Source organism: Dunckerocampus dactyliophorus, chromosome 11 (assembly GCF_027744805.1).
Source record: "Dunckerocampus dactyliophorus isolate RoL2022-P2 chromosome 11, RoL_Ddac_1.1, whole genome shotgun sequence".
In the NCBI taxonomy this organism is placed as follows: Eukaryota; Metazoa; Chordata; class Actinopteri; order Syngnathiformes; family Syngnathidae; genus Dunckerocampus; species Dunckerocampus dactyliophorus.
Window position 1 is genome coordinate 26,479,899 of NC_072829.1, and position 25,989 is coordinate 26,505,887.

The window sequence follows — 25,989 nt, forward strand, 5'->3', positions numbered from 1 at the left end:
CATGCGTCTGTTAACGTCAAAACAGGTTTAAGAACAAACCATGAATGTGTGCATTACATTTCTTTACACTGACTAAATTGTCAATATTAAGTCAGCACACCTCTTCTGTGACTAAGTCTTGTCACACCGGTCTTATTTTATTAAAAACAATAAAACCATTCAAAATGCATTCATTTTATTAGTCAAATTGAATAGATTGTTACGTTGTTAAAATGGCATTTTATTTTGAGGTACTAAACAGTGCTTATGACTTGTAAGGACTGAAACATTTCAAGCTTATGACTTTGAACTTGACTTGACCTTTCTCGTCTTGACTCGGAAATGCACATCTTTACTTGAGACTTCACTCGAGACTTGGGATTAAAGACCTGACATGGACTTGCTCCCACCTCTGCTAAAGGGTTATTAGAATGAAGACAAGTTTCATTGCACACATTTTTAATCTTTGCATTTAAGCACTTCAGTCTGTTCCAAACATTACTTCCTGCATTATTCTTAACAAAGCCGTTTGTTGCCTACTTGTCGTTTGCTAAATGAAACGATGGCCTGCACAACAAAATAAACTCAAGTTTCTTGAACTCATTGCAATTTCCTCATACTTTTAAAGCACTCTTCATTAAATGTAATCATTAAGAGTGGATAACTTTAAATTCATATGCAGTATCTCACAAAAGAGTACACCTCTCAATCATTTTATTACGTCTTAAGGGACGATACGATTGAAATGAAACTTGGATAGAACTTAGAATAGTCGGTGTACAACTTGGAAAGCAGCATAGAGTCAACACACAGCGATTATTGTCAAAATAGCTGGCAAAACAAGTGAATACACCTCACAGTGAAGCAAAGTGTGACTATTTAGCGTGAGTACCATTGTTATCAAGCACTGCCTTAATCCTCTTGGGCATGAAATTCCCCCTTTTCCGCACCTCCATCATGACATCGCTGTTGGAATTGGTGGATGTTAGACACCTTGTGCACCTCCACCTTTTTTTTTCGCTTGAGGGTGTTCCACAGGTGCTTATCTGGGTTCAGATTTGGAGATATACTCGGGCGCTCCATCACCTTCACCTTCCACAGTAAGACACATGCCATGTTGGAGGTGTGTTGTCGCTCCTTGTTTTTTCCTCATGCTCTGCTTCACAATGTTACAGTACATGTTGGAATTCATGTTTGCCCCAGTGAACCGCAGCACTCGTGCAGCCCCAGACCTTGTTGCTACCACCACCATGCAGTAGGCAAGCTCAATTATCTTGGTCCTCACTCGCTATTTAGACAATAATGGCTGTGTTGAGTCATCTTCAGTGGCTAATAGAGTAGCGTAAATCTAATATATAGTACATCTAGAGTGCTATACAAGCTGTACACAGTTGTAAAGTTTCAATTCAAAGTATTGTCCATTGAGAAGGATATACTGTAATAAAAATACTTGCTGAAATTGTAGGGGAGTACTTGCTTTTGTGAGACAGTGTATTAATTAAAACACAACAATGGTTGTTCACACACAGTAACATAATAGTTTTCTCAGGGTAGTTCATAAATATCAATTTGTTTGTTTTTTTAAAAAGCATCTTTCGAGGGAGTCAGTGTACAGTGTCTCGGAAAGCATGCTCATCTTTCCAGTTCACACAGGAGGAATTCTTGGAGTGCTTGTACAAATGGGATGACTGGCTGAAGCGCTTCCCACACTTGGGACAAGGATAAGGCTTTTCTCCCGTGTGGACACGAATGTGTTTCTTACAATCCGTCAGGTTCATGAATGTCTTAGAGCAGATTTTGCAGGCGTACTTCTTCTCCCCTTCTACTAGGAGCACGTTATCTTCGGCCGCCGCTTTCTTGCACTTGGATAGCACGTCCTCTGAAGCTCTAGTCAGAGGTGCTCTATCATTCCCAGCTGGGCCTGAGGACAACGCCCCCGAGGGATCTGCTTCTGATCCAGGCACCACTTTTGGGGCGATGCGGCGGAAAGCCGTCCCGCTCGATCCCGCACGTCCTTTTGGGGCCCTGGAGTGTTCCACGCTGAGGAACCCTGTTAAGGAGTTGTGTGCAGGCCGGAGGACGAGCGTGTCACTAAAACCTGGACTCTGTGTTGGGAGTAGCGGTTGCAAAGGGACAGTCGTTACTGGGAAAAGGAGGGTTGCATCGCAGGCTTGAGCAGAAGAAGCGTTTGGACACTGTTGGTCTGCACCACTGGTGGCAGCATCACTGGCGGCAGCGGCTGCAGTGGCAGCTGCTGTGAGACTTGCAAGACTCTCTTCTTCATCCATAGCTCCTGTCTCGCTGTCATTGGCAGGATTTAAGAAGCAGGAAAGGGCCAGTTCAGACAGGCTGTCAATGCCCTCATCCTCATGGTCGTTTTCAGGAAGATCCGAGCAGAGTTGTGTTTGTAAACAGCTAACATCGCCATCTGCTGGACTGCTTATTTTGTCACCGTTCACTTGTAAATCTCCACAGGAATGTTGGAGAAGGGATGAAGGTGAAATATTAGGAGATGAGGTGGTCATCATTTCTTTTTTTACCTCCACTGTCTCCATCTTGGGCTCGTCTTCATCTTCATCTCCAACCTTCACTTTCACTGCTCCACGCGCACTGCTGTCTGACTGGCTCGGCAGCTGGATCTCCTCCAACTCGGACATGGTTGCCCCGTATTTCTCCTCCACCTCATCTACTCGGCCCCCCCACTTCTTAGCCTCTTCTCCTCGCTCCTCGTTGATGACTGTGCTCCTGGTCACAGTGGGAGAACATTCTTTATTTCCAGGCATTCTGCAGATCCTCTTCCTGTCACCCAACCTGTCCTCTTGAGGCTTTCTCTTGTGCTCTGAGGACTCTTCACCAGACTGGCTCACCTCTACGCCGCCCTCATCAAGTTCCTTTACAGATGTTAGCTTGGGTTGCTGCTGCGGCACTGACCGCCAGCCTTTAGGCGCAGAGGATGGGAAGTTTTTTCTGGACAGGTGCAGCTTGCAGGCCTTCACCACGGCGTTAAGGTGCAGGTGCGAGGCGGCCAGCAGCACATCCATCACATTGGAGGCCGTGAGTGACAAGTTGGATGTGTAGATCATGTCTAGAAGAGTGGAGAAGGCCTCGGGGGTCACCACCTCTGGGTCAAGCGCAATCAGACTGGTACCTCCACCTTTATCAACCACCCATTGTGCACCAGCATCCTCGCCGGAGCTGAGAAGAGCCTTGAAGTGGGAGCTGCACGCTGCTAGGATGGAGCGGTGCGCGTGGAACTTGTGGCTTCCCACCTCCACCACACAGTCGCACAGTTGAGCATGGAGCCGCTGGAGGTTCAGCTGCTGGAAAATGTGCTGGAAGTGACCTGGAAAGTCCATAGTATGCTAGCATCTACAAGAATGTTACTGGCATCATAATAGCACAAAGGACGTCAGTCTTAAAACAAAAAACGCTACAAATACGATGATGAGCAACTCCAGCGTGACCTTTCATTCACGTCATCATAACGTCAACGTTCATTGTCTGCAATCGAAGCTCTTGGAGATACTCTGGAAGAAAGGTGGGCTTCGAAACCCAATCGCAAGGAAGAATGCAGCACGCTGTTCAAGACGTGGATCCGCCAACATCCCCATCTCTGCGCAATTGTGCGTTTATTATTGTCAAAGCTTGACGACGATGTCCAAAAATGAGGGAGGACTCATTGTCTGTGAGTGAGCGCCTCCATTAGTATAATCCCGCACATTTGTGCAGCATCGCCCCCAAGTGGTCATCCTATGAAAATGTAACGAAGGTTCATTATTTTACATAAAGCCTGGATATTAGTATTTGTAGCTGTACATGCTCACAACTTTAAAAAAATACGCATTTTTACATATTCACAATCAATAGTTACCTTTTATAATAACAATGTCCAGGTTTGATTACATAAGTGTTTGTGCAGAGCTGTAGTACATCACGTTTCCATTACGACCGGGAAACGTTTAACCCTGTTACTGTGCCTTTCTGACAGTGGTAATCAAAAGTTAGCATTGTTATTGTTAAAAAAGTTAAATTTCATTGCATTGTGCATTCATGTTATGGCCCAAGACTGTGTTTCCAGTTGCATTATTTACAGGTTTCAATCAGTTGGATCACCATTTTATTTCAATTTACAGGCAAAATATTTGAAATGAAATGCATAGCAGAATATTTTTATGGTTTACAGTTAAACTGGAACGCAGTTAAACTTCCCCATAAGAATCACTGAACAAATCTCGCACCAGATAATTTAAACATTTTTAATCCCATAAACTAGCTGCCATTCAGTAACTTTCATAATGGCCATTCATACGATCACAAGCTGTGTTTGACACAACATAAGTAGGCTAACGAGGTACATAACAGAAGTGCATGTTATGTAAATAGTAAAGATGGACAGATGTTGGTCATCCTCTGCTTGGAAGGCTCCAGCAATCTGCTGCTGATGATCATGGTGGTGCTCCACACCGCCCTCTGACACAGGGGAGATCCTCAGGATCTTCTCATATACTGTCCAGCTTCTTCAGGACATACGGAGCTGTGAATGTAGGAATATTGACTATTAGTTTATATCTCAATCACTTCTGTAGCAGATCATTTGGCAATTGTAGCATTTTTAATGTCAGTTTTATTGCATTTTAGGTGTAATTGTTAAGTATTTAATGATTATTATCAATTATGTGTTCCACTGCACGGCAACGTCCTCTGTACTCACTGGCTCGGAGGAGGGCGACGTAAATAAGGAAGTTTCGTAAAGACGAGATGACATCTTGTCGCATTTTCTTCTTCATCTCCTCTGGGTCCATTTTAGGACCGAGTCCTTCCAGTTTGAACATGATATTGGTGGATTAAATTAATTTTGTTGTAATTTTTCAATCAACGCGAGGTCGCGCCTCCGCTTCTGTAGCATGGAAGAGAACTGACCCGGGTGTCACACCGGAAGTAATCGGGCTCAAATATGGCGGCCTCGGAGGGACAAAAGTGCACGTAGGTTTTAACACATACGCTATTATATGTAAGCAAACACGAACGTAAATAACTATGACTGTGTCCATGTGCAAATTGCCATAATTCTAGGAACGTTAAGAGGTTACATGTCATGAAAGACGTTACAGGTAAAGACCAACAAATTTGATTTTTGGTCATAGCAACATTACCACGCTAGGAGGCTCTAGAGGTAAAGTAAATTATGTCTACTGTAAGATATTCTGTATGCATATATCCATTCGGCAATGTTTCTGTCAGTTTTTAGTCCGTATTTATTCTTTACTAATATCTAATGAAGGTATTATGAATTATTCTGTATTTATTCATTATACAATGTTCTGTCAGTTTTTACTCCTGTATTTGTTTTCATTACTGAATAAGGGATTTACTAACTCTATTAATGCACGATCTTTATTCTGTCTTAGATCAATCAGAAAATGGTAATATGTGGACATGTTAAATACAGGAAGTGCTGACACACTGAGGGGTAGGTTTAAATAAAATCTGCTTTAACTCCTTTTCAGACATGTTTAACTGTGCAAATGTACTGTATACCCATATTGGTGATAGCTCAGTCCTGCTGGTGGGCTATTGGAATGCTAATTATGCTAATACTAATGTTAATTTTCATTGTTTTGTCTTTTGGGGATACTCTGGCGTCTTACTAGCATTAAATGTCAAGCTTCGCAAAAGATACATATACGTACACAACTCAAAAAAGTGGTGCATAAACAAACAGTCCCAAACAAACGTGTGCATTGTGTGACGTACTACAATACAACGATGATGATGTTACTGTCTGACCTTGCAAGGGGAGGGGCGGGGGTCCAGTGGGCAGACGGCACAAGAGGCAGGGAGGAGGGGAGGAGAGGGGACGGGTGTGGGTGGGTCTATTCTCTGAGCTCAGGGCCGAGGATTACACAGACTGAAGCAGTCCCGGCATGATGACAGCATCCAGCACATAGACACCCCCCACCGTCACCAGCACCACCTCTACATCATCATCGTCATCCTCATCCGGCCTGGGAAGGGGGGGGACGATCGCTGTTTCCCCTTCTAATCCTCCATAGACTCCACGGTGTGTGTGCCTCCTCTTCAAACCACGAGGTGAGTGGACTCGTTTATTTGTCTGAGGCGAACAATGTCCACGCGCGGAGCCGCTTCATTTGCTTGCACCTTGCATCCATTCCAGTGTTTTGGCTTGAGATTTATCGGACAAATGAATCACCGACGAGGTCCACGCCGCCTACGGACTCCACCCGTGTTGCCGTTTGAGTGAGGCGGTGGATATTTAAATCCGATTAAGATTATATATGGAAGCAACAAAAGACTGACCTTTTTTTCTTTGTTTAGCCTCCTGATGTGACCGGCCGTTAAATTACTATTTGTTGATAGGGAATGTGTGGATGCTTCCTGAAGGCGTTTATATGTGACCACATTTTTATTCTCATTCAGGCGTTTTGATTCAGCATATTGTACCGTTTGCTGTGATGACGCCTGCACAGTGAAATCACAAGCAGATTACAGCTCAGTGGACTTATTCATGATGATCCAAGGCTAGTAAAACACATATTATGAATGGGCGTAGGCGACTTGCACCCCCTTGGGACGGTCTTCCGTCTTTTTTTCCCCTGTCTTCATGTCCTCTGGGCAGCATCCTTCTTCGTTTTCTTCTTCTGTGCCAGGCCATGCCGTGCAGTGCATGACAACACAACTAGACCGGAACAATGCCTTTTGGTGTTTCCCGGGCTTTGATTTAATGCACGACATGGTTTTAATACCAGGCTGCACAGTGTAATAGTGGTTAGTATGTCTGCTTCACAGTCTGGAGCCGGGTTCACATCTCCTTTGGAGCATCTGTGTGTGGAAATTGTATGTCCGGGTTATCTCACACATCCCATAATTATCCATAGGGATCGGCTACAGTTCACCCGCGACCCTAATGTGGACAAGCAACATAGGTAATAGATGGACGGATATTAATTCCATCTCAGCTCACGCACACCAGGCGTGTTTCAGCAGCATCATCTCACTTTTTGCTCATGTGAGGTGCGAAATAGGTGGGTGTTTCGTGTTGTGCCCGTGCGCTGCCCGTGCAGTGACTCAGGAATGTGTATGTTATCTCATGTGATGGGAATTGCATGCTTTGAGGTCACGCTGCCAGAGGAGAAACGCAACGGGCAGAACTTGCACATCAGGAAAGTCTTGATGTCTTCCTGCATTAGCCTCTGACTGTCCCGCCGACTACACCGCTGTCCCACTTACTGCTTGCTATGCTCTTCCTCTCCTCTGCATGTCTCCGGGGCTGTTGCTGGCTGGTGTTCCAGTCGCCAGTGATCATTAGGTCAACCGATGGCAGTCATTTGATTGTTATTGTCACAGCTACTGGTCACCGGAGGATGCTGACTAATCAGTACTGGTCTTTCTCAGTAAACTGGCACATTTTTTGGTGCATCGGTGAAATAAGTGGAAGCATGGTTGAGTCCAACGAAATGGATAAATGTCCTGAGCTATGCATCGTCAATCAATAATGTCTTTTAACATAGAGGTCCCGCAAATTAGCTATGACAAGACATCCGGCATTCATCCTCCTGTGCCTTTTATGCGGCTTCACACTAGGCATCCCGCAATCATAAATAGATACTACGTCATCTATTGTGACGTGTAAAATTCTTCTTGGAGTCTTTAGAACGGCATTGTGGAGTACTCACACAGGTGATGTCTCACCTCTTGTTACTGCACTGATATTACATTTTCATACATTGCAGGGTCGACTCCATTCCCTCATTCCGTGTTGGTGTCATTTATGCATAACTGCAATACGGAAAAAAAGGTGGAAAAATGCAGGATTTTACAGGCTGTGTAAAAGGGGTGTAGCTGCCCCTTTATCCAACTGTTGTGGGACGGTCCTTTTGTATTCCAGCATGGCACAATGCAGGGTCCATGACGGCATGGTTAGAGGAGTTTGCCATGGAAGACCGTGAGAACCCTGACCTCAACCCCATTAAACACTTTTTGGGATTAAATAAAACATCTGTTGAGAGCCAGGCCCTCTCTCAGGTCCAACATCAGTGTTTTTCCGGATGAACAGACCAAAATGACCATTATCTTTCTGGAGGTGGACTACGTAGTCCCAGAACAGTGTAACCGAGGATAGTGTCCGCCACGGTTAGCGGCTTTTTTGGTTAACTTTACAAAAAGGAATGCGCCTTGTCGTGTTATTAATACACTGCATGAGTCCATCCGCATGCTTAATATATTTTTTTAAAATCAGATAACGTCCTTCCTTGTTCATATCCTATCAGCTAGCAAACCAAAGAACAGGAAGTTAGGTCGCCCGTCAATGATGTCGTCAGCGGTTGCCTCTTAAAAATGCTAACACGTTTTTATGGTTTTATAATTATAGTTTTACGTGCATAAAACAGTTTTAAATGCATATACACTTTGAATGAAAGGACTAAATGAACGTTGAAGGTTAGTGTTGAGACATGGCTGTTCTCAAAGACACAATGCAGTAGCAAGACACCACACGCACACTATTTTCCTGTTTTGTCAAGATTTATCTTCTATCTTTATCAAAACGCTGGCACTTGCAACTTTCTTTTGCTCTATTTTTGGTTATTGAGGTGAGTAACACCTATCGAATTTAAGTAACAACTCATTTCAAAACAGGACGGTGGTGGTGGTTGATCTCGCACATCATGTCTTTGGGAACAGTCGTGTCAAGAATCACGTCTTCAATGAAGGTTAAAATAAGTTAAAATTTTCATTTATCCCTTTAATTCATCATTCCTATGCATTTGGAATTGTTTTCTGCGTGTCAAGTTATAATTGTAAAACTATAAAAATGTGTTTTGTGTTAACGTTTTTGGCTTTCTGGATTACATTTACATTATTCCTTAGGAGAAAAATGGACTCAATCAGCGTCCGTTGCGGTGAGAGTACTTTTGCTTGGATGGACTGGTCTATTGGGCAGAAGTGGGGATAAACCTTTGTTTTTCAGACTGTACCAGTACACTGTGTTGCAGAGGAAAAGCGAGACGTGACCTCATTGATGTGACAGCTCCATGGTGATGGCACAGTTGACTGGCAGCGGTGCCACAATGTAGGCCAACTCTATTTAGGAACATACACACAATGTGATGAGAATGAAACAGATAAGAGTCTGAAAATGACACTAGTGTCTGCTCACCGTATAGGAGAACTCCCTATAATGCAGGCTTGCCCAAACTTTATCCAGCAAGGGCCACATAGTGAAAAATGAATGGTTGCCACTTTGATATTTTGTAAATATGCTAAGAAGTTATATGTATATCAAGAAAAAACTGCATCTCAGCTTTGTAGGTGAAAAAGCCTATTATTAGCATGAACTTCGGTCTTTGCTCTTTTTTTTTTACCCATTGTTGCTGCTGTTTGTATTTATTTTCCAAATATTTCAACATTCTTCTTAAATATCCATCGATCCATTTTCTATCCCGCTTATTCTCACTAGGGCCGCGGGTATGCTGGAGTCTATCCCAGCTGATTTTGGGGGAGAGGCGGGGTACACCTTGGACTGGTCGCCAGTCAGTCGCAGGGCACATATAGACAAACAAACATTCACACTCACTTTTACACCTACGGACAATTTAGAGTCGCCTATTAAGCTAACATGCATGTTTTTGGAATGTGGGAGGAAACCGCAGAGACATGCTAACCACTCGGCCACCGTGCGGCCCTATTTTTCTTTTTGTAGTTCTGACTTTATACCCATAATATTTCAGCTTTATTCTTGCAACATTGCAGGCTTAACTTTTTCCACAACCTAATTTTCCAAAATGATAATTGTATATGTTGTTTTGTTTCTCATAATATTCCGACTTAAAAAAATATATATTTTTATTTAATATTTCAACTATATGCTGCTAAAACTATATAATTTTTTCTCATAATATTATGATGAAATTCTCGTTAAATACAACTTTTTTCTCTTAATATTTTGACTTAATTCTTGAAAAATTACTGCTGATTTTTCCATTTTTGCTGGTTTTTTTTTTGTTTTCTTGTTAAATTATATTTTTAGACTGTGCTGCAGTTCATTAAAAACAGCCTTGGCCTGTAAATGTCTCCCTGGCTGCACTTTGGACACCCCTGCTATAATGTGTTCATTTGTTTCTTTCAGAAGACACATTGTCTCGGCTTTTTTATGTTAAGATAACACCTTTGATATGCAGTTATTGGAATTGAGTCTCAGGCAGCGGCAGTCAACATCTATCATCCTCTCACATCCACAGAGGCCTTCCTCAGACATCAAGATGTTCCTCTCTCGTCTGGAACAATCGCAACCATCGATAGCGGCGTGTAACACAACACAGTGTACTATTAATCTTCAAAAGGTTCATCATTTCATAGTGCGCCGGGGAGGGCGAGCCCCGCCAAGTCGCTGATGAAAGGGGAAATGAAATGAGTGGCGCGCGGTGAGTCCAGGCTTCATAATGCTAATGGAATGAGCTTCAACGACTGAATGAAAAACAGCAGATGTGATCTTGTGTCTGGTATACCAGCCACAGTCCCGCATGGGATTACAAGTTTCCTGTCCATGGGGGAGGCAGTCACAAGGACTTGGCTTGTGGACTAGACAGTCACAGGTTCAAAACCTGCTGCAAATGAAATTGGTTAGCTTGCTGTATTTCTAAAACTGAGTCAGGCACTGAACAAACAAACTCTACCGGGGTGTTTTGTTTGTTGTTTAACGACAAGGTTTTCATGGGACAGCAGCAATATACAGCCCCATTAACAATTAGAGGGTGCCATTGTGGATACCATACATTTCTAGCTTCGTTAATACTGTATATGGTTGGAAGACACTACTTGTTCAGAATGTAAGTAAAAGCTAGGACTGTGTTGGTTTCTGATAGGATCTGATGCAAGATGGCTGAGGTAGTGAAGGTCTGAATGTCCCAATGCTTCATCTCCTCGAAGAGTTCAGGAGGTTATTACAGCACAAGAACTCTGTGGCTTGTAATGACATCCAATCAAACATGCTGCAGGTAGATGGGGGGGTTCAAAGGTTGTTTAGGTTTTCAGTTGATCTTCCTTGCTGCTGCTCAGTGATGACTTCACAGTGAGGACAAACTGTTGTCTGTTACTGTTGTGTAGTTAATGTACAATAACAAGTGATTCTGTACAACACTCAAGCGAGCGACAGTGATAAAACAACACCATCTAAGCATCGCAGTGGTTGCAGTACATCCTAAAGGGGGAATGACATCCAAATGTCATAGAAAACCTTCTGGTGCCTATTAAGGCTCTCTCAAAGCCACAAACGTGACGCTGACATGTTTTAAAAGAAAAGGTTTTCATTCGCTTGAGGCCACACAGATGACCGTAAGAATACGTGCAAGCGTATACAGTTCACCTCCCCTCGCTTTTGAAAGAAACAAACTACTGTATGTTTTATTAGCGTTCTCCGATTTCTGCATATTGGACTTAACCATAAAGTTCATAAACCTGCCTCATGCGTCCCTTTAGATTTAAACCACCACAGAAAAGTGATGACAGGATATCTTCTCAAGGGACAATACTATAGAAATGAAACCTGGATATAATAAGAGTAGCCAGCAGAAGTGTGGACTCCAGTCACGCAACTTTTGACTCGAGTCACCATTTTGTTGACTTTGGACTCGGCTTGACAATTAAAAGACTTGCAGCAGGTCTTGGACTAACTAAATCCTGAATTCTACGTCAGCACTTTTTTTCTGCGACTAGGTTTTGTCACACAGGTCTTATTTTATATTTTAAAAACGATTCAAAATGCAGTCATTTGTATTTGTCAAATTGAATTTTTTTTGTTCAGCACTAAACAGCGCTTATGACTTGGAAGGGCAACATTTCAATCCTATGACTTTGGACGTGACTCGACCTCTCTTGTCTTGACTTGTCTAGACTTCACTTAGACTTGCACATTTTTACATGAGACATGACTTGGCTGGCAACACATGTGAGTACCAAGATAATTCTTTCTTGCCTGTAGTCAAACATGGTGGTAATATCGCTGTGGTCTGGGGCTGCATGAGTGCTGCAGGCACTGGGGAGCTGTGGTTCATTGAGGGTAAAATGAATTCCAACATGTACTGTGACATTGTGAAGCAGAGCATGATGATCTCGGGAAAAGCATCTTGGGAAACTGGGCCGCATGGCAGTTTTCTAACATGATAACGAGTCCAAACAACGCCAAGGTGACAGGTGGCTGTTTTTTTTATCAGCCCACGGCACATTCTAAAAATATAATTAAAAACAGCAAAAATACAATCATTTTACAAAAATTAAGTCAAAATATTAACAGAAAAAAGTTGTATTCTTATGAGAAAAGGTTGGAATTTTACGAGAGTAATAGCATATAGTTGAAATATTAAAGATAAACAACCTTATTTTTTTAAAAGTCGTAATGTTATGATGAACAAAACAATAAAATGATCAGTTTTGAAAAATTAGGTTGCGGAAAAAGTTACAATGTTACAAGAATGAAGTCAAAATATTATGGGAACAAAATCATAATTACGAGAACAGAATTTACAAGGAGAAAGTTGTAATAGTTGTAAATTTTTAAAAAACCCAGCAGAACAAAAAACGGCTGGAATTTTACAAGAATGAAGTAAAAATATGAAGAGAAAAAAGTTGCAAATTTGGGAGAATAAACTTATTCACATAATATTGGGAGGACAAATAATGCCATTTTAGTAGCATAGGTTTTAAATATTAAAGAAAAAATTGTTATAAGAGAAAAATAAAACTAAATCGAAGAAAATTAGGTTGGGACAAAAGTTATAATATTACGGGAATGAAGTCAAAATATTGTGTGAATATAGCCATAGTATTCCAAAAAGAAAATTTAGCAAGATTATTTAAGGAGAATTTTTTTTTTTTGCAAAAATGTGAAGCAAATAGCAAAGCTGATGCTAATAATACACTTTTTTCACCTAAATCATAAAGCTGAGATGCAGTTTTTCCTTGAAATATATAAACTACTTAGCATAATGCTTTACAAAATATCAAAGTAGCCATTGCATCCTTTCATTTTTCAATATGTGGCCCTCGGTGGAAAAAGTTTGGACACCCCTGTCCTACAGTAGCTGGAAGTGGGTCAGGCGAAATTGTCAATGAACACCGCTCATGTGAAAGAAAAATCTAGTCTTTGTAGTTCTGACTGCTTCACGTTCTTCCCATTCGCGCCTTGCTCGCCTTCAGCCATCCAAAATTCATATTTTGCTTCCAAGTGTGTGCGTGTGGGACTCAATGAGGACTGAAGTTTGCCTGCAACATTGACGCCTGAATCAAAATGAAGAGTGCTGAACCGTCCCATGCTGCTGCTCTGTTCAGCTGCAGGGGAGCTTGTCTGTTCGTGTGTGTGCGTGTGTGTGTGTGTGTGTGGGGCCAGAGTGGAGACAAGATGTCAATAGCTGCCTTTCCAAAATAAAGCTGCAGTTTAGTTAGAATATTGTTCATGCATGTGGTATGTCGGCAACAGCGGTGGCGTGTGCAGCCAAGTTTGTTCGAGCCGCAAACAGGAGAGAGTGGACCGTGTCTATGAACTGCATGTGTGCTTCTCAACTCACCACAGGATTGAACAACAGACTGTTTTGTCGGAGACAGAGAGACATTGTGTGGGAAAGTGAGAAGCGAGTGGGGGATTGTCTCCAAGGAATGAGACGCAGACGTTGCAATAAAGGGATTGAGACTGCGCCTTCATAACCTCGTACACTTATTGAAGACTGGAGGGGGCTGCACAACAGCAAGCAGCTGTATGGGAATGCTGGGAAGAAGACGGTGGCAGACCGTCACGCTCGCTGAAAGAAGAGGACAAATGAAACAACACAAAAGCTAGCATGTATTCAGGGAGCAGGCATGGGTCGGGTATCAGTTTGAAGGTATACCACGGTTTCAAAACCACTAAAACTGTCTGTCATACCGTTCCTGTATAATGAGAGAAAGTGGAGGTGCAGCGTGGAAATACTTTGTCACGTCCTGTGTTGTTCCTCGCAGTCGGAACTGGGCTTTGATGTGTTGAAACCACGGGCGTGTGCTGAGGTGCCAGAAGTCAAGCATACAAGTAGATAGCACCAGCCTTTGCTGCCTCGGTAGCATTCAGCGGTGACCTGCACGTTCACTACGATGAAATAATAATGTAACACGTTGTTTTTTTAATGTTTATATTGTGACCCTCTTGAGAGACTTAATTTTTTTTTTTTTTGCTAAGAAGCTACTGTAGTTGCCTGCTACTATCCTGCTACTTGAGTTGCAGGATTAGCCACAGTAGACTGCATTGAGAACTGCATTTTATTTATTTAGAAAGAATTTTGTTAGTTTTTGTTATTTTTTTTTTAAATACATATGTTCCACTTTGATCGTGTTATATTATATGGTTTAAAAATGACTGTTTTGACCTGACTTTTTTCTGTTTTCAATAAAGATATTTCAAAATAACACATTTTAGAGCTATAATTATAGTCCCGTGATCCCGTGATATTTTTGCCCAGGGTTATCATACCATCAGAATCTCATACCGGCCCATGCCTATTCAGGAGTGTGTAGACCTCCGCCAAGGCCAAACCCTCCTGATTCGGATCACCACAAAATTGTACCCCTTCATATGCTGCATTTGAGGGAAGTGCGCCATATCCTAGTCATAGTCATTTCCAGTCAAGCGTAAACACAAAACATGGCTGACGACCATGAAAAATTTGCATTTTCAGCCCTTGACAACAAATATAATGATCATTTAAAAAAAACGTATGTATGGCATTCAATCCACACAGAGCCTGTGATATACTGTAGTACAGATAAATATAGTTTATCCAGATAATTATATTATATTATATTCTGTGGGCGCCAACGTTGTTGTGTCACGTCAGATTTTGGACTTCCCAGTTGTGTGGAATGCAGCGTTAAGAGTCCCACCTGCGGCATGTGTCACCATATGTGCATTATGAACTGACACATTTGGAAAACTGACAAGACAATCGGCCAAAATCCACAAAAGTTAGATGATAGAAACAAGACGAGGGAAATAACAACCCAGGTATGTTTTTTGTGTATTCAACAGGAACACAATACATCAGTGTCATGCCATCTGGCTGTATTTGCCCTGAGGAATGCTGCCCTCATCAACATTCTCCACTCCTCCTTATGAACAAACTCCCTCGCAACGCACTGTAGTTACTTTTGTTCTTTCTATTCATCTACTTCAGCGTGCATTTCTTCGCTGCTGCCCTCTTCACCCTCTTTAAAGTCCCCCCCCCCTTGCAGCCCCTCCAATATCCTCTCCTTTCTCTCTTTTCTTTGCTTCGACCCACTCTCGCCATATTCCTTCCCCTTTTCTCAGCCCCCTTTTTAAAGTCGCCTCCCATTCCCCCCGTTTCACCCCCGCAACCCCCATATGTCTTTCCAGTGTCTCCACCTCGCCTTTTTCTGCGCTTGTTGCCTCGCCCTGGCAATGGTGTAAAAGAAGGCGGTCGGTCGGAGGCTGTGCTAGCTGCATTAGCCCCATGCATTATTCATCTTCCCTGCAGTCTGTGTGCTGCCTTTTCACTGGGACACCGGGCCCCCTCCAAGTGACACAGGGCTGCACAGTTTGGAGTCTCCGTTACTTCATTTCTGCCTTCCTCTCTGCCGGTTTACATCAACAATTGAGTGCAATCTTATGTGTGGTTTATGCACTGCAGCAGACGACAAAGCGTTCCCCAAATGTTTACTTTCTCCCCAAGCTGGCTTTGGTTGGAGCCATATCCGCCTCTGATGTTCATCATGAAAGCTCTTTATTACCGGCCAAGATTTTCTGTCTGCTTGGCAGCCTTTCTCTGTGTGTGTGTGTGTGTGTGTGTGTGTGTGTGTGCGCGCAACTCTCGGCTCTTTTGAGCGTGCCCAGTCGGAACTGTTAACCGAACTGGGCGCTATGAAATTTTCATTTCGACAACCAGATGAGGATGGAGTGCCTCGTCTCCCCATTGCCATGTGCTTCAGAGGCTGTGGTGGAGCGAGAGTGAGAGAAAGAGAGAGAGCCTTAGGGACCAGAGGAGGGGCCTCTTGGAAAACCACATCCACATAGCTGGTTTGGACTCACATCTGCTGCGCTTGACACACTTTCTGGTTCACCCTGAAAATACCATCTCAAGAGTACACTATTTTTTTCCCTTTTAAAAAGGTTTGATGCTAATCATATTCGATTACAGGATGTTTCACACTTCACTCTAATCATCTGCTTCTCATGTGGACGTCTTGTTTAGCGCCTTTGACGGGTCTCCCTGACAGCTTACCCATCTGCTCGTCACAGGTGGCTACACCAGACTGGGAACGGCACCGATGATCACAAGGGTACCCCTCCACCTCCTTTCAGCCAATCCTGGAGGGGCTGCAGAGTGGATGTCTCAGAGGTCGAGTGGATGTTTGTGTTGTGGCGTCCTAAAGAGGCAAGCTTCGTCGCGGTGAGTCACGCAACCTCACAGTTTTGAGTTAAGATTCAGGATGTTGTGTCGAGACCCTGGAAGCGTCTGGTTTTGATTATGCTGCTGACAGAATGCGTGTTGAGCCACATGTTTGATACTTTTATCCCAAGTTTTTCTGCCCTAAGTTAAAGCATCTCGAAAGAATTTGTGGGGTTTAGCTTGAACTCTAATGCACAAGCAGGATAAAGTCATAAAAGTGTAACATTACATGTAAAACTAGCATAACAAACCCATTACAGTAGAGTGCTTATCACGGATATAACATGACTAAATGCTCCTGCTCACAGTCATCGGAGACAACGTCCTGACTCTGCAAGGGCAAGAGTGTGAAGGAGGGAGTAAGAATGAAAATCCACGCCACACACACACACACACACACACACACACACACACACACACACACACACACACACACACACACACACACACACACACACACGCAAGTGCAGTGTGTACCATGTCTAAGAACATCTAAACACCAGTCCCTGTTTCTCCCGATGGGTCAATAATCACCCCATCATCTCCTTGGGCGCAGCTGTCAACAACGTAACCTCGCTCATCCTTCTTCATCCTCGCCAATCGGCCTCAGTACGGATCAGCAGGAGGTGCTAAAGTGACACCCTGCCCAATGCTGGCTCGTGCAGATCGAGAGCCTCTAATCCTCTTAAAGGTCAAACCTACACTGCATGCTATAGTATTACTGCGGGAGGCTCGTCATCACTGGCACACAAGCAGCAACTGAGATGAAGATGAAGATGCGACCCAATCACAAGTCTAGTCCTGCACATCGTCGAGGAATGAATGAGCAAAATACTTTTTTTTAACCACTCTGAGATAGTGGCTATTTTTACATGACCATAATTTAGTTTCAACCATGCATGCACGTTGTGCATCCTTAATGCTTCTCAATGCCTTTCTCCAGCCTCCAGGCAAGGCAAGTGTATTTATAGAGCACAATTCATACACAAGGTAATTCAAAGTGCTTTACAGAAAAGAAGGGTAAAATCATTCCATGAAAACATAAATTCATTCTAAAATCATGGCATAAAATTGCATAAACCATTCCATCAAAAATGAAGAGTGCAGATAAAATACTTTCATTTGTCTTATGCGCAGTTGACTGGAAGTGTTTTCAGCTTGGATTTGAACATGTCGCACATCTTCTGGAAGACTGTTGCAGATTTCGGCAGCATAAAACTGAAATGCAGCCTCACCGCCTTTAGTCCCGACTCTGGGCACCCACAGGAGACCTGTCCAGGAGCTTCTCAGAGCCCAAGACGGTTTATGTGGCTCTGACATGTGAGAGATGTACTTTGGCGCAAGACCATGAAAAGACTTGTACACAAGCAGAGCTGTTTTGAAGTCTATTCTTTGAGCAACAGGAAGCCAGTGCAGAGACCTGAGTACTGGACGAGTATGGTCATATTTCCTGGTGGTCTAGCCTCACCATGGCGCTAGTCATGTTGAAAAGTCACGCTCATGTAAATGTAGCCATTGGCTTTTAAAAAGCCTCAAATACTATGGAGCTTCTTCAATAAGCTTCACAGATGCCAAAGTAAAGCAGTAAATTACATTTGGGCCGCCCCGATCTTTGGGGTCGGGATTGGCTGCCGATCCACTGTATTTTGAAGGTTGGATAATATCGGCTTCCGCCACGAAATCCGGCCGATCCGGTTGCCATATCACGTTCATAACTCTGAGGCACACTCCAACATGGCAGATGCGGTAATGCGCCTCAAAGCTGGATGCCACTCGACCCCCGCCACTCGCAAGAAGAAGAAAATGCAACACCGCCATGCAGACACGTCCGCGTTGTACCGTGGTGAAGTTAGTTTCACGTTGGACGTCGGATATTTGGCTCCGTAGCTACAGCGGTAGTTCCCCATCACTGTGCCCGGACTGATGTGTCATTGTGCGTGGAGCTCGCACGCAGTAGCGGAGCTGCGTGGTGGCCAGTGGTGGCCGTGGCCACCCCGCTGCACCATAAGATGCAGGGGATTGGAACACCTGCACCGTGCGGGGATTGGAACAGCAATATCAATAAAATCTTTGAGATTAAACACTATTAATGCACAAAATAATCATCAAACAGATATTTACATTTGTACATCAAAAAGCGATTAATCGAAGACAAAAATAAACGGATTAATTGGATAATCGATTAATCGATTTATTGATTAATTGTTGCAGCGCTAATGGCGCACATCTATTTACAGAGTCCGGAAAAAGTGTGCAATTTTGAAATGTCAAATCTGTAGAAGCCCTGAAAGGGACGCTGCCAACTACTGGCCTGGCATGCAAATGAGAGCATTTTTGCCTATTTTTGCAGGTCCCATCCATGGGGAGCATTTTGACAATGCTGTCGTCAATCTTTTAAAAAAAAAACATTCTGTTCTTTTTTTATCTTTGGGGATTCAAATAGTCATAACGTGTCCAGAGCAAAACAATATTTAAGGGAAACAAAAACACAAAGAGTGTGATCCAAGTGTCGCAAAAAAGCGAGCAGCTTTATTCGTTTGAAGACAGAGAAAAACAACAAAACACCAAAGCCTGTTTCAAATCTTCAAAACCACAGCGAGGCTTGAATCTGCTGCACATCCTCGCCCTGTGAATTCCTTTCACTCATACTTCTAATATAACACGCGCAGATGTAAAACCGTGTTTGTGTTTGTGTTGAGAAGCCTCACAGAAACATAACAAAGCTGCGGGAAACTCCTCTCCGGATTAACGCGATCCCGCTTTGCTTCTTCGTGGTTTGACTGAGGCTTTTGTTCTGACCACTTCTCTGTTGAAAGAAGAGCAAAACAGGAAGTGCACAACTGCAGAGTTCTTGTTAACGTGGAGATTGACTCATGTTTACAGAAAACCCTCCATGTGAGTTGTTACTGTGCGGCGGTGTAGCTGTATTTCCTTATTGTGTTCAATCAGGTCATCTTGGGGAGTCTGTGTGACTCCTGGTCTCCCTTTTTCTGTCTTCTTCACATATGGGATTTGTCATCACGCACAAGGACGACAATACACGAGGTTTAGAAAATCAAAGGGGATGAGATTGTAATTATGGAGATGAATCTGCACTGTGATACTCTTTGTTCTGTTTCTGAAGGCTGAGTGTCTGAACATGGAATGTCTGTCTCTTCAGATAAATGGAGGAGAAGGAGCGATGTCGGAGCAGGTCTCCAGCGCGGAGGGCAAGCCGGGTGCAGCAGGTGGTGGGCACCATAATACGTCGCACCCGGGAATCACTGAGCAGGTACATCGTCACCTAATTCGGGAAATATCCTGTAAAAATACAAAGTTGCTGTTACTCATATTTCATTTTGAAGTTGTGACATATTCACCAAATACCTCAGGGCAATGAAGATGGCCACGGCTTCTAGAGTTAATAGACCAAGCCAGAAAATCTTAACATGAGGAAAGTGCTGAGCTCACACTCACAAACTGCTTTCACAGCATATAAAACAACTTACTGGGGGGAAAACACAAAAAAACTCATGTTGGATTTGAAGAATGAAGAAAACAACAGCATCATTCTCCTCTAGACCCCCTGACGGATTTCGTGACTTCACACTATCACGGCTTTTCAGAAATAGTTTAATGAATAAATCATGCTGTTTTGTGGTTGAAAAATGCATATTTAAGCAGACTGTACATATTTTTAAACAAATTAAGCATTTTCAAGCATTAAAATGGCTAGATGAACTATAATACAAATATAAGAATATAAGGCATTAAGAAGACACATTCCAATGTATTTTACACTGGTCACTAGGTGTCAGTAATGTTACTTTAATGTTTGGTGAAACATACCAGACTTGCCGGGAACAACAGGCATTTATTGCAGGTTTTCATGTGAAATGTGTTACAGTTTCCCTCAGGTAACCTCTTGCCCCCTTTGACCCCTCCTTCCCTCCCTCCAGAGAGCGGTTGCTCGGAGATGGGAGGTCGCAACGCTCCAACAGCCTGTCCAATCAGAATTACCAAGCCAAGCTGTCGCTGCAGATCACCAGGGATCCTGTTCTGGACCGCAGCACCGGACATGGCTTCATCCTCACCACAAACACACCCCTGCTGGTCAGGGATGTGGCCACAGGTACATGGAAAAGTGTTTATTTGAACATCTCTAAGTGGCCACCTGCTTTATGTAACAGTTCACTGCCTGTAGCACGACAGCTTTCCTCACACACACGCACACACATTGACTCTGTTAGCATTCAGGCTTCCGGGCCTGGTGCCAGAGGGCCCACTAGAACAACAGCGACACCTGCTCACCATTTGTAAATTCAATCACTTTTCGGGTTAAGTGACTTAAGAGGCAAAACAACACGATGCTGATGTATTACCTTAAGCGGGCCTTCATCCCGACGTACGTGCGCATACGTGCTGGCTATGTGCAAAAATGGGGAAAATCACAAGAGACACACTGGTGGTCTGCACGGATTTTCAAACCCGCAGACAGCACGCAAAGCCTGTAGGAAGAAAATCGGGATACAAATTATTTCCCGCGTGCACGCAGGAAAACCTTGCACGCGGCCAGGTCGCAAGGGCAAGGCGGAGGAGGAGTGCGTGATCCTTGCGTGTGTCGCAAGTATAAAAGTACAATGTGTACATTGCCCGGCCACGGCAGCGGCTGCTCCCGCGGCGGACGACTCCTCCAGCTGTACACTCTGGTTCTCTCAACCTCTGAGGACGCACGGCGGCTGCTCACCTAGCGTGTTCGACTTTGACGCACCTTACCCGGCCCTGGTGGCTCACTCACGATCTGACAGCTACCAACTTAGGGCAAGCGGCAAGCACCTGGGTGACACAAATCACTTGCTCTATACAGCCCCACTCGCAACCCCTTTCTTCTAAAAAATTGCAGATGTAAGGCTCGCTTATATGTGTTGACTGTAGAAGACGTTAATTGATGTCCTGGGTATCGACAGTATATTTGTAAGGCACTCAATTTACACACTCAAATTTGATACATTCTCAAAATTGGTAATAATTTTGTTAAATTTAAACCAATTTTAAAGCACTGCCGTCGTTTCTTTATTCTATGATAGGATTTTATTATTATCGTTATCATATTATTATTGTTGTTATTAATTTTTAAAAAAACAATATACATATACCATCGCTTTTGTATATACTTCTTGTATTATTTATATTTATGTAATACTATTTTTATTTTAAAATAGTATTTTAAATAGGCACAGGCCGCTGTGAGATTCTGATGTCATGATAACTTTGGGCAAAAATAGCACGGTTTCAATCTATTATAGCTGAAAAATATGTTATTTTGTAATATCTTTATTGAAAAGAAGAGGGGAAAAAAACTTTCCTTTTGAACATTTTTAAACAGTATAATAGAACATAATGGAAGTGGAACATATGTATTAAAAGTATAAATAAAAAAGTTTTGGCTAATCCTGCAACTCGGGTCACAACTCCATAAATATTTTCTTTTATTAAAATAAAAACCAAGCAAAATGCAAATGAATGCAATCACTAAGATAAATATAAAGATAAATATTTGTGTTTTTTTGTGGTTTTCAAACCGTGACTTTTTCATGTGGTGGAAACCGGTAATCGGCCTATGCCTGATTTTAAACAAGATTCATTTAATTGTTCAAATTTTACCAAATTTTCTTCAGTGAAAAGAAATAAATGCATGCCATGCAGGCATTATTATGGCATTGGCATTACTGTTGTTATGCCATTGAACAATTCACGAGCATGCAGGCATGAGATAAGATGCATCTTTTTTGGGCAAATGGACCATGAGAAGTCATTGTTCTTCTGCTTCCTGGTGAAGTTGGCGAGGTCCATTATGAACATATTGTTACCGAAAATGGTTATTTTGCCCAACAAATAAAATTCAACTGCTTGCTGAAATCGAATGGATGAGGGAGAAGAAGGTGCAAATGTGAGGAGTACGGCAGTGGTTGCCTTTTTGGGGACATTTGTGGATTAGTTTTACGCAAGGCAAAACAAAGAGGAAGGGAGGGGTCTTGAAAAACTGCAAAGATCAGGATATTAGCAGCAGTGACACGTAAGCTCATCGGCGGGGGAGGGGTGATGGTTGTGGACTCGTGTGCGGCATGAGTGAGCCCGAATGTGTGCCAACATGTGTGCGTGTGCATATCGGCATGCATCTCATGGGCGGACGAGGGCTTTGCCGGGCAGATGGGGCGTGCGAAAGGAGTGCGTGGGCGTATGCATTTACGCATATGTGCTCTCCTTGTGTTTTTTGTGTTGTGAGTGTGTGTTGGAGTAAGCCTAAACTGCTGTGCCTCAGTCGCGCTCTCTCTTGCCTGTAGACGAATGAGTATAAATACAACCAGAGAGAGCCGTGTGGAGCCGAGCTGGAAGAGACCCAGAATAACTGTAACCCCTCACGTCCTGGAGAGCTCTGCTGTTGAGTCAGCCATGTTGAATAACCATATCTGTCATTTTGTGTGAGTGTGTGTGTGTGTGTGTGTGTACATGTCTACTTCTGTGTGTATAGATCTCCTTTAATCTGCACTAAAAGTAGCACCCAGCCCGCATATGCAACCGGGATACGGTTTTATGCAAGCACAGACGTTTTTCATTTTCTGTGTGTGTGTGCAGGCAGTCCTGCAGATGGGATACTCTTCCCTGGGGACCAAGTGTTGCAGATTAATGATACGGTGCTGGAGGATTTGAACGCTGATCAGATAGAAAACATCTTAAGGTGAGAAGCACGGTGAAACTACAGTTCAACTTGTCACAATCTGTTCATGCACTGCCACCATACAGTTTAAATGAAGCCAAGCAGTTGTCATTTAAACTGCTTCAACCATACAGGAATTCAAGCCATGTTGTACACTGCATCCCTTCAACAGTTTCACAGGCTGTGGAGCAATCTAGTGTGACCTCTCCTTCAACAATTCAAGGCAAATTATTAGGGGTGCCAGGATACATTCATATTAAAGGTCAACTAAAGTGAGACTAAATATTACAGAAATGGATAAATAAATGAGAGTGGATTTAATTATGTACTTAATACACTTTTTCTGATACCTCTTGATTAGGGTCGGACATAATGATGGCTCTATTACAATAATGAAGAATTCTTTCAATTGATTCAAATTGATTATTGATGGATCATGTCGTGAAGCAACTGAAGCTAAGCTAATGCACACTACTTGAGGTGCTGTTGTTCAGTCTCAACTACTTGCTGTCTAAAGAAGGGAGCATATTGGAAGTTGAGCTACATCAGTGCAGATGCTCTGCTATGGAGACGCTTATGACACTTGCATGGAAGCAGAAGTTTCGATGTTTCCATAATATTTGATCAATTAAGTCAAGTAAAATGCCTTTAATATTATTGATAGGCATTGTCATGGTTAACTGGTTCCAGACCCGACCATGATAAGTATGATTCTTTATTTATAAATGGAATATTTTCGGAGATAGACTAGAAGACCTGTTTACGAAATTGTAAATACGTTATATGTATAATCTTTTTTAGAGCTCTCTAGACACGAAATAACACCCCTATAGTCAGCTTTATACTCATTTTAGTAGACATTATAATAGGAAGTAAGCCATTTAAGTCATAAATAAAACTTGTGCTCGCGTGTGTCACTGTAAATGTGTTCCGGTTCTAGGGGACATGAGTGGGGGGAAGTGATGTTCAGGTGGTTTCAGAGTTGAGTTTTAACATGGCACGTGTTAGGGCAGTAGCCCGTGTTTGGGATTATTGTGCCTGAGAAATTCAAACCTGCAAAAAAGCCTGTTGTTCCGGTGATCAAGTCTGGTGCTTGCGTGTCTCACCGGACATTACAGTAACATTACTGACAACTAGTGACGAGTGTAGAATACTACCTATCGTCACAACGTCTTTAGTTCATTTTGCCATTATTGTGCTTGAAAATGCTTAATTTAAGCCAAAAATATGTAACATTTTCTTAAATATGCATTTAAAAAAAAAAAGGAATAATACGCTGTGTTCAGCCACGAAACAGCATAGCATATATGCTGTAATGATCAATCAACCTCTCCAGTGACCAGCACACATGTCTTTTCATGAGATGCTGTTCATTGTTCGGAGGAGTGTGTTAGTTTGGTGCATGTGTGAGGGTGTGCGTATGTGTGAGAATGGCTTAGCGAGTTTGGGGCAAAGGTTGCAGAGGAAAGTGCTTACTTGACAGCTGGACAAGAAAATGATCTCTGCACATGTGTGTGTGTGTGTGGTGTTTTTCTGCACAGGGACCTGGAAGATTGTATAACTGTGACGATCCTCCGGCACATGACTGTGAGTACAAAGGAGACATTGATGAAGTTCCCTGAGCACGCCTTCACAAAGAGTCATTGCACCATCGCTCATATGAACATCTCCCTTTATTTCAAGCATGTGACTTCACATGAATTAATGACCCCATCCTTGCTCCCAGATTACTCAGTGCAAATTTACAAACAGCACGTCAGCCCCTGTTGCGTCCGACTAATACTCAGTGTGTTGGTCAAAGAATGATTTGCATTCGTCCTTTCGTTGAGTTCAGCCAGTGTGTTTCCGCTCAAACATAAAGGCGCTGGCTGTGTGTGTGTGTGTGTTTATGTGTGTTACAGAATCCCAAATCATCTATCATGTCAGCAGAGAAGAGAGCTCGTCTGAGGAGTAATCCAGTTAAAGTGCGCTTTGCAGAAGAGGTGGTGGTCAACGGGCACACTCAGGTGAGAACACACTCGATGGGCAAAAGTATTCCGATACCCGGCCATTCAGAAAGTCAACATTGAATCAAATATGGAGTTTCAGCTGCAACAGGGGTGTCCACAGTGCGGCCCGGGGGCCATTTGTGACCCGTGGACGTTTTTTTATTGGCCCGTGGCCCATTCTATAAATATAAATTGACAAGAAAACTAAAAAAAAACAAAACTTCAATGAAACAATGAAACAAACAAAGCAAAATAAATTTGTAAAGTTTGGAAAATTACATTGTGAATATTAAGAGAATAAATTCAAAATATTATGACAATAACGTAATAATATTACGAGAAGAAAATTTACAAGAAGAAAGAAAAAAACAACAGCAGAAATGGAGAAAATACTTGTCATTTTATGAGAATAAAGTCAAAATATAAAGAGAAAAAAGAAAACAAGAAAAAGTCACAATTTTATGAGCATAAATAATCTAATCATATAAATATAAAAAGTAATATTAATAAACATTATGAATAAAAATATACATGTATATCCCAAAATATTGTGGGAATAAAGTCATAATATTATGAGAAGAAAATTTACAAAGATTATTTAAATGTATTTAATTTTATTCAGTTTATTAATTATTTTATAGTGTAAATTTGATAGTTGAAATAGTTAGAAAAATCTAAAAAAAACATCAAAAATGGGCAAAAAAAGAGCAAAGAGTGAGGTTCATACTAAAAATAGGCTTTTTCACCTATGTCACAAAGCTGAGATGCAGTTTTTTTTCTACTAGCATACTTCATTCGTTGGTTTACAAAATATCAAAGTAGCCCTTGCATCCTTTCGTTCTTCCGTATATGGTCCTTGCTGGAAAAAGTTTGGACACCCCTG

The 25,989-nt window shown here is 42.5% G+C and overlaps 3 protein-coding genes across 8 annotated transcripts in view; 1 reads left to right on the forward strand and 2 right to left on the reverse strand.

Annotated features, from left to right (window-relative positions):
* Positions 1–180: 180 nt before the first annotated feature.
* LOC129189763 (zinc finger and BTB domain-containing protein 5-like) lies at positions 181–3,686 on the reverse strand. The gene has a single exon (XM_054791818.1). The coding sequence runs from the start codon at positions 3,333–3,335 to the stop codon at positions 1,584–1,586; it is 1,752 nt and encodes a 583-aa protein (XP_054647793.1). The 5' UTR covers positions 3,336–3,686; the 3' UTR covers positions 181–1,583.
* A 146-nt stretch (positions 3,687–3,832) lies between these two features.
* On the reverse strand, positions 3,833–4,916 carry tomm5 (translocase of outer mitochondrial membrane 5 homolog (yeast)). The gene is made up of 2 exons (XM_054791821.1): positions 4,691–4,916; positions 3,833–4,513 (listed from the first exon to the last, which is right to left on the reverse strand). The coding sequence occupies exons 1-2, from the start codon at positions 4,809–4,811 to the stop codon at positions 4,479–4,481; spliced, it is 156 nt and encodes a 51-aa protein (XP_054647796.1). The 5' UTR covers positions 4,812–4,916; the 3' UTR covers positions 3,833–4,478.
* Positions 4,916–25,989, forward strand: part of frmpd1b (FERM and PDZ domain containing 1b) — a 37,422-nt gene continuing 16,348 nt past the window's right edge. The window contains exons 1-8 of one of the 6 annotated variants that reach the window (XM_054791812.1): positions 4,916–5,152; positions 5,388–6,069; positions 16,271–16,421; positions 19,582–19,692; positions 20,360–20,532; positions 23,037–23,139; positions 24,660–24,705; positions 25,020–25,124. In XM_054791812.1, coding sequence (XP_054647787.1) covers positions 19,586–19,692; positions 20,360–20,532; positions 23,037–23,139; positions 24,660–24,705; positions 25,020–25,124 — 534 coding nt within the window. In that variant the 5' untranslated portion in view covers positions 4,916–5,152; positions 5,388–6,069; positions 16,271–16,421; positions 19,582–19,585. Of the gene's footprint in view, positions 6,070–15,324; positions 16,142–16,223; positions 16,422–19,581; positions 19,693–20,359; positions 20,533–23,036; positions 23,140–24,659; positions 24,706–25,019; positions 25,125–25,989 lie in introns of those variants that run through there. The other 5 variants (XM_054791813.1, XM_054791811.1, XM_054791816.1 and 2 more) reach the window with 5 other exon arrangements.

What these genes read in the sequence shown, in the direction of transcription:
- LOC129189763 (XM_054791818.1), bottom strand. Translation starts at nt 3,335, where the DNA reads ATGGACTTTCCAGGTCACTTCCAGCACATTTTCCAGCAGCTGAACCTC.
- tomm5 (XM_054791821.1), bottom strand. Translation starts at nt 4,811, where the DNA reads ATGTTCAAACTGGAAGGACTCGGTCCTAAAATGGACCCAGAGGAGATG. An exon ending in CGTCGCCCTCCTCCGAGCCA is followed by an intron (nt 4,514 to 4,690) that starts GTGAGTACAGAG and finishes CTACATTCACAG; the next exon opens with CTCCGTATGTCCTGAAGAAG.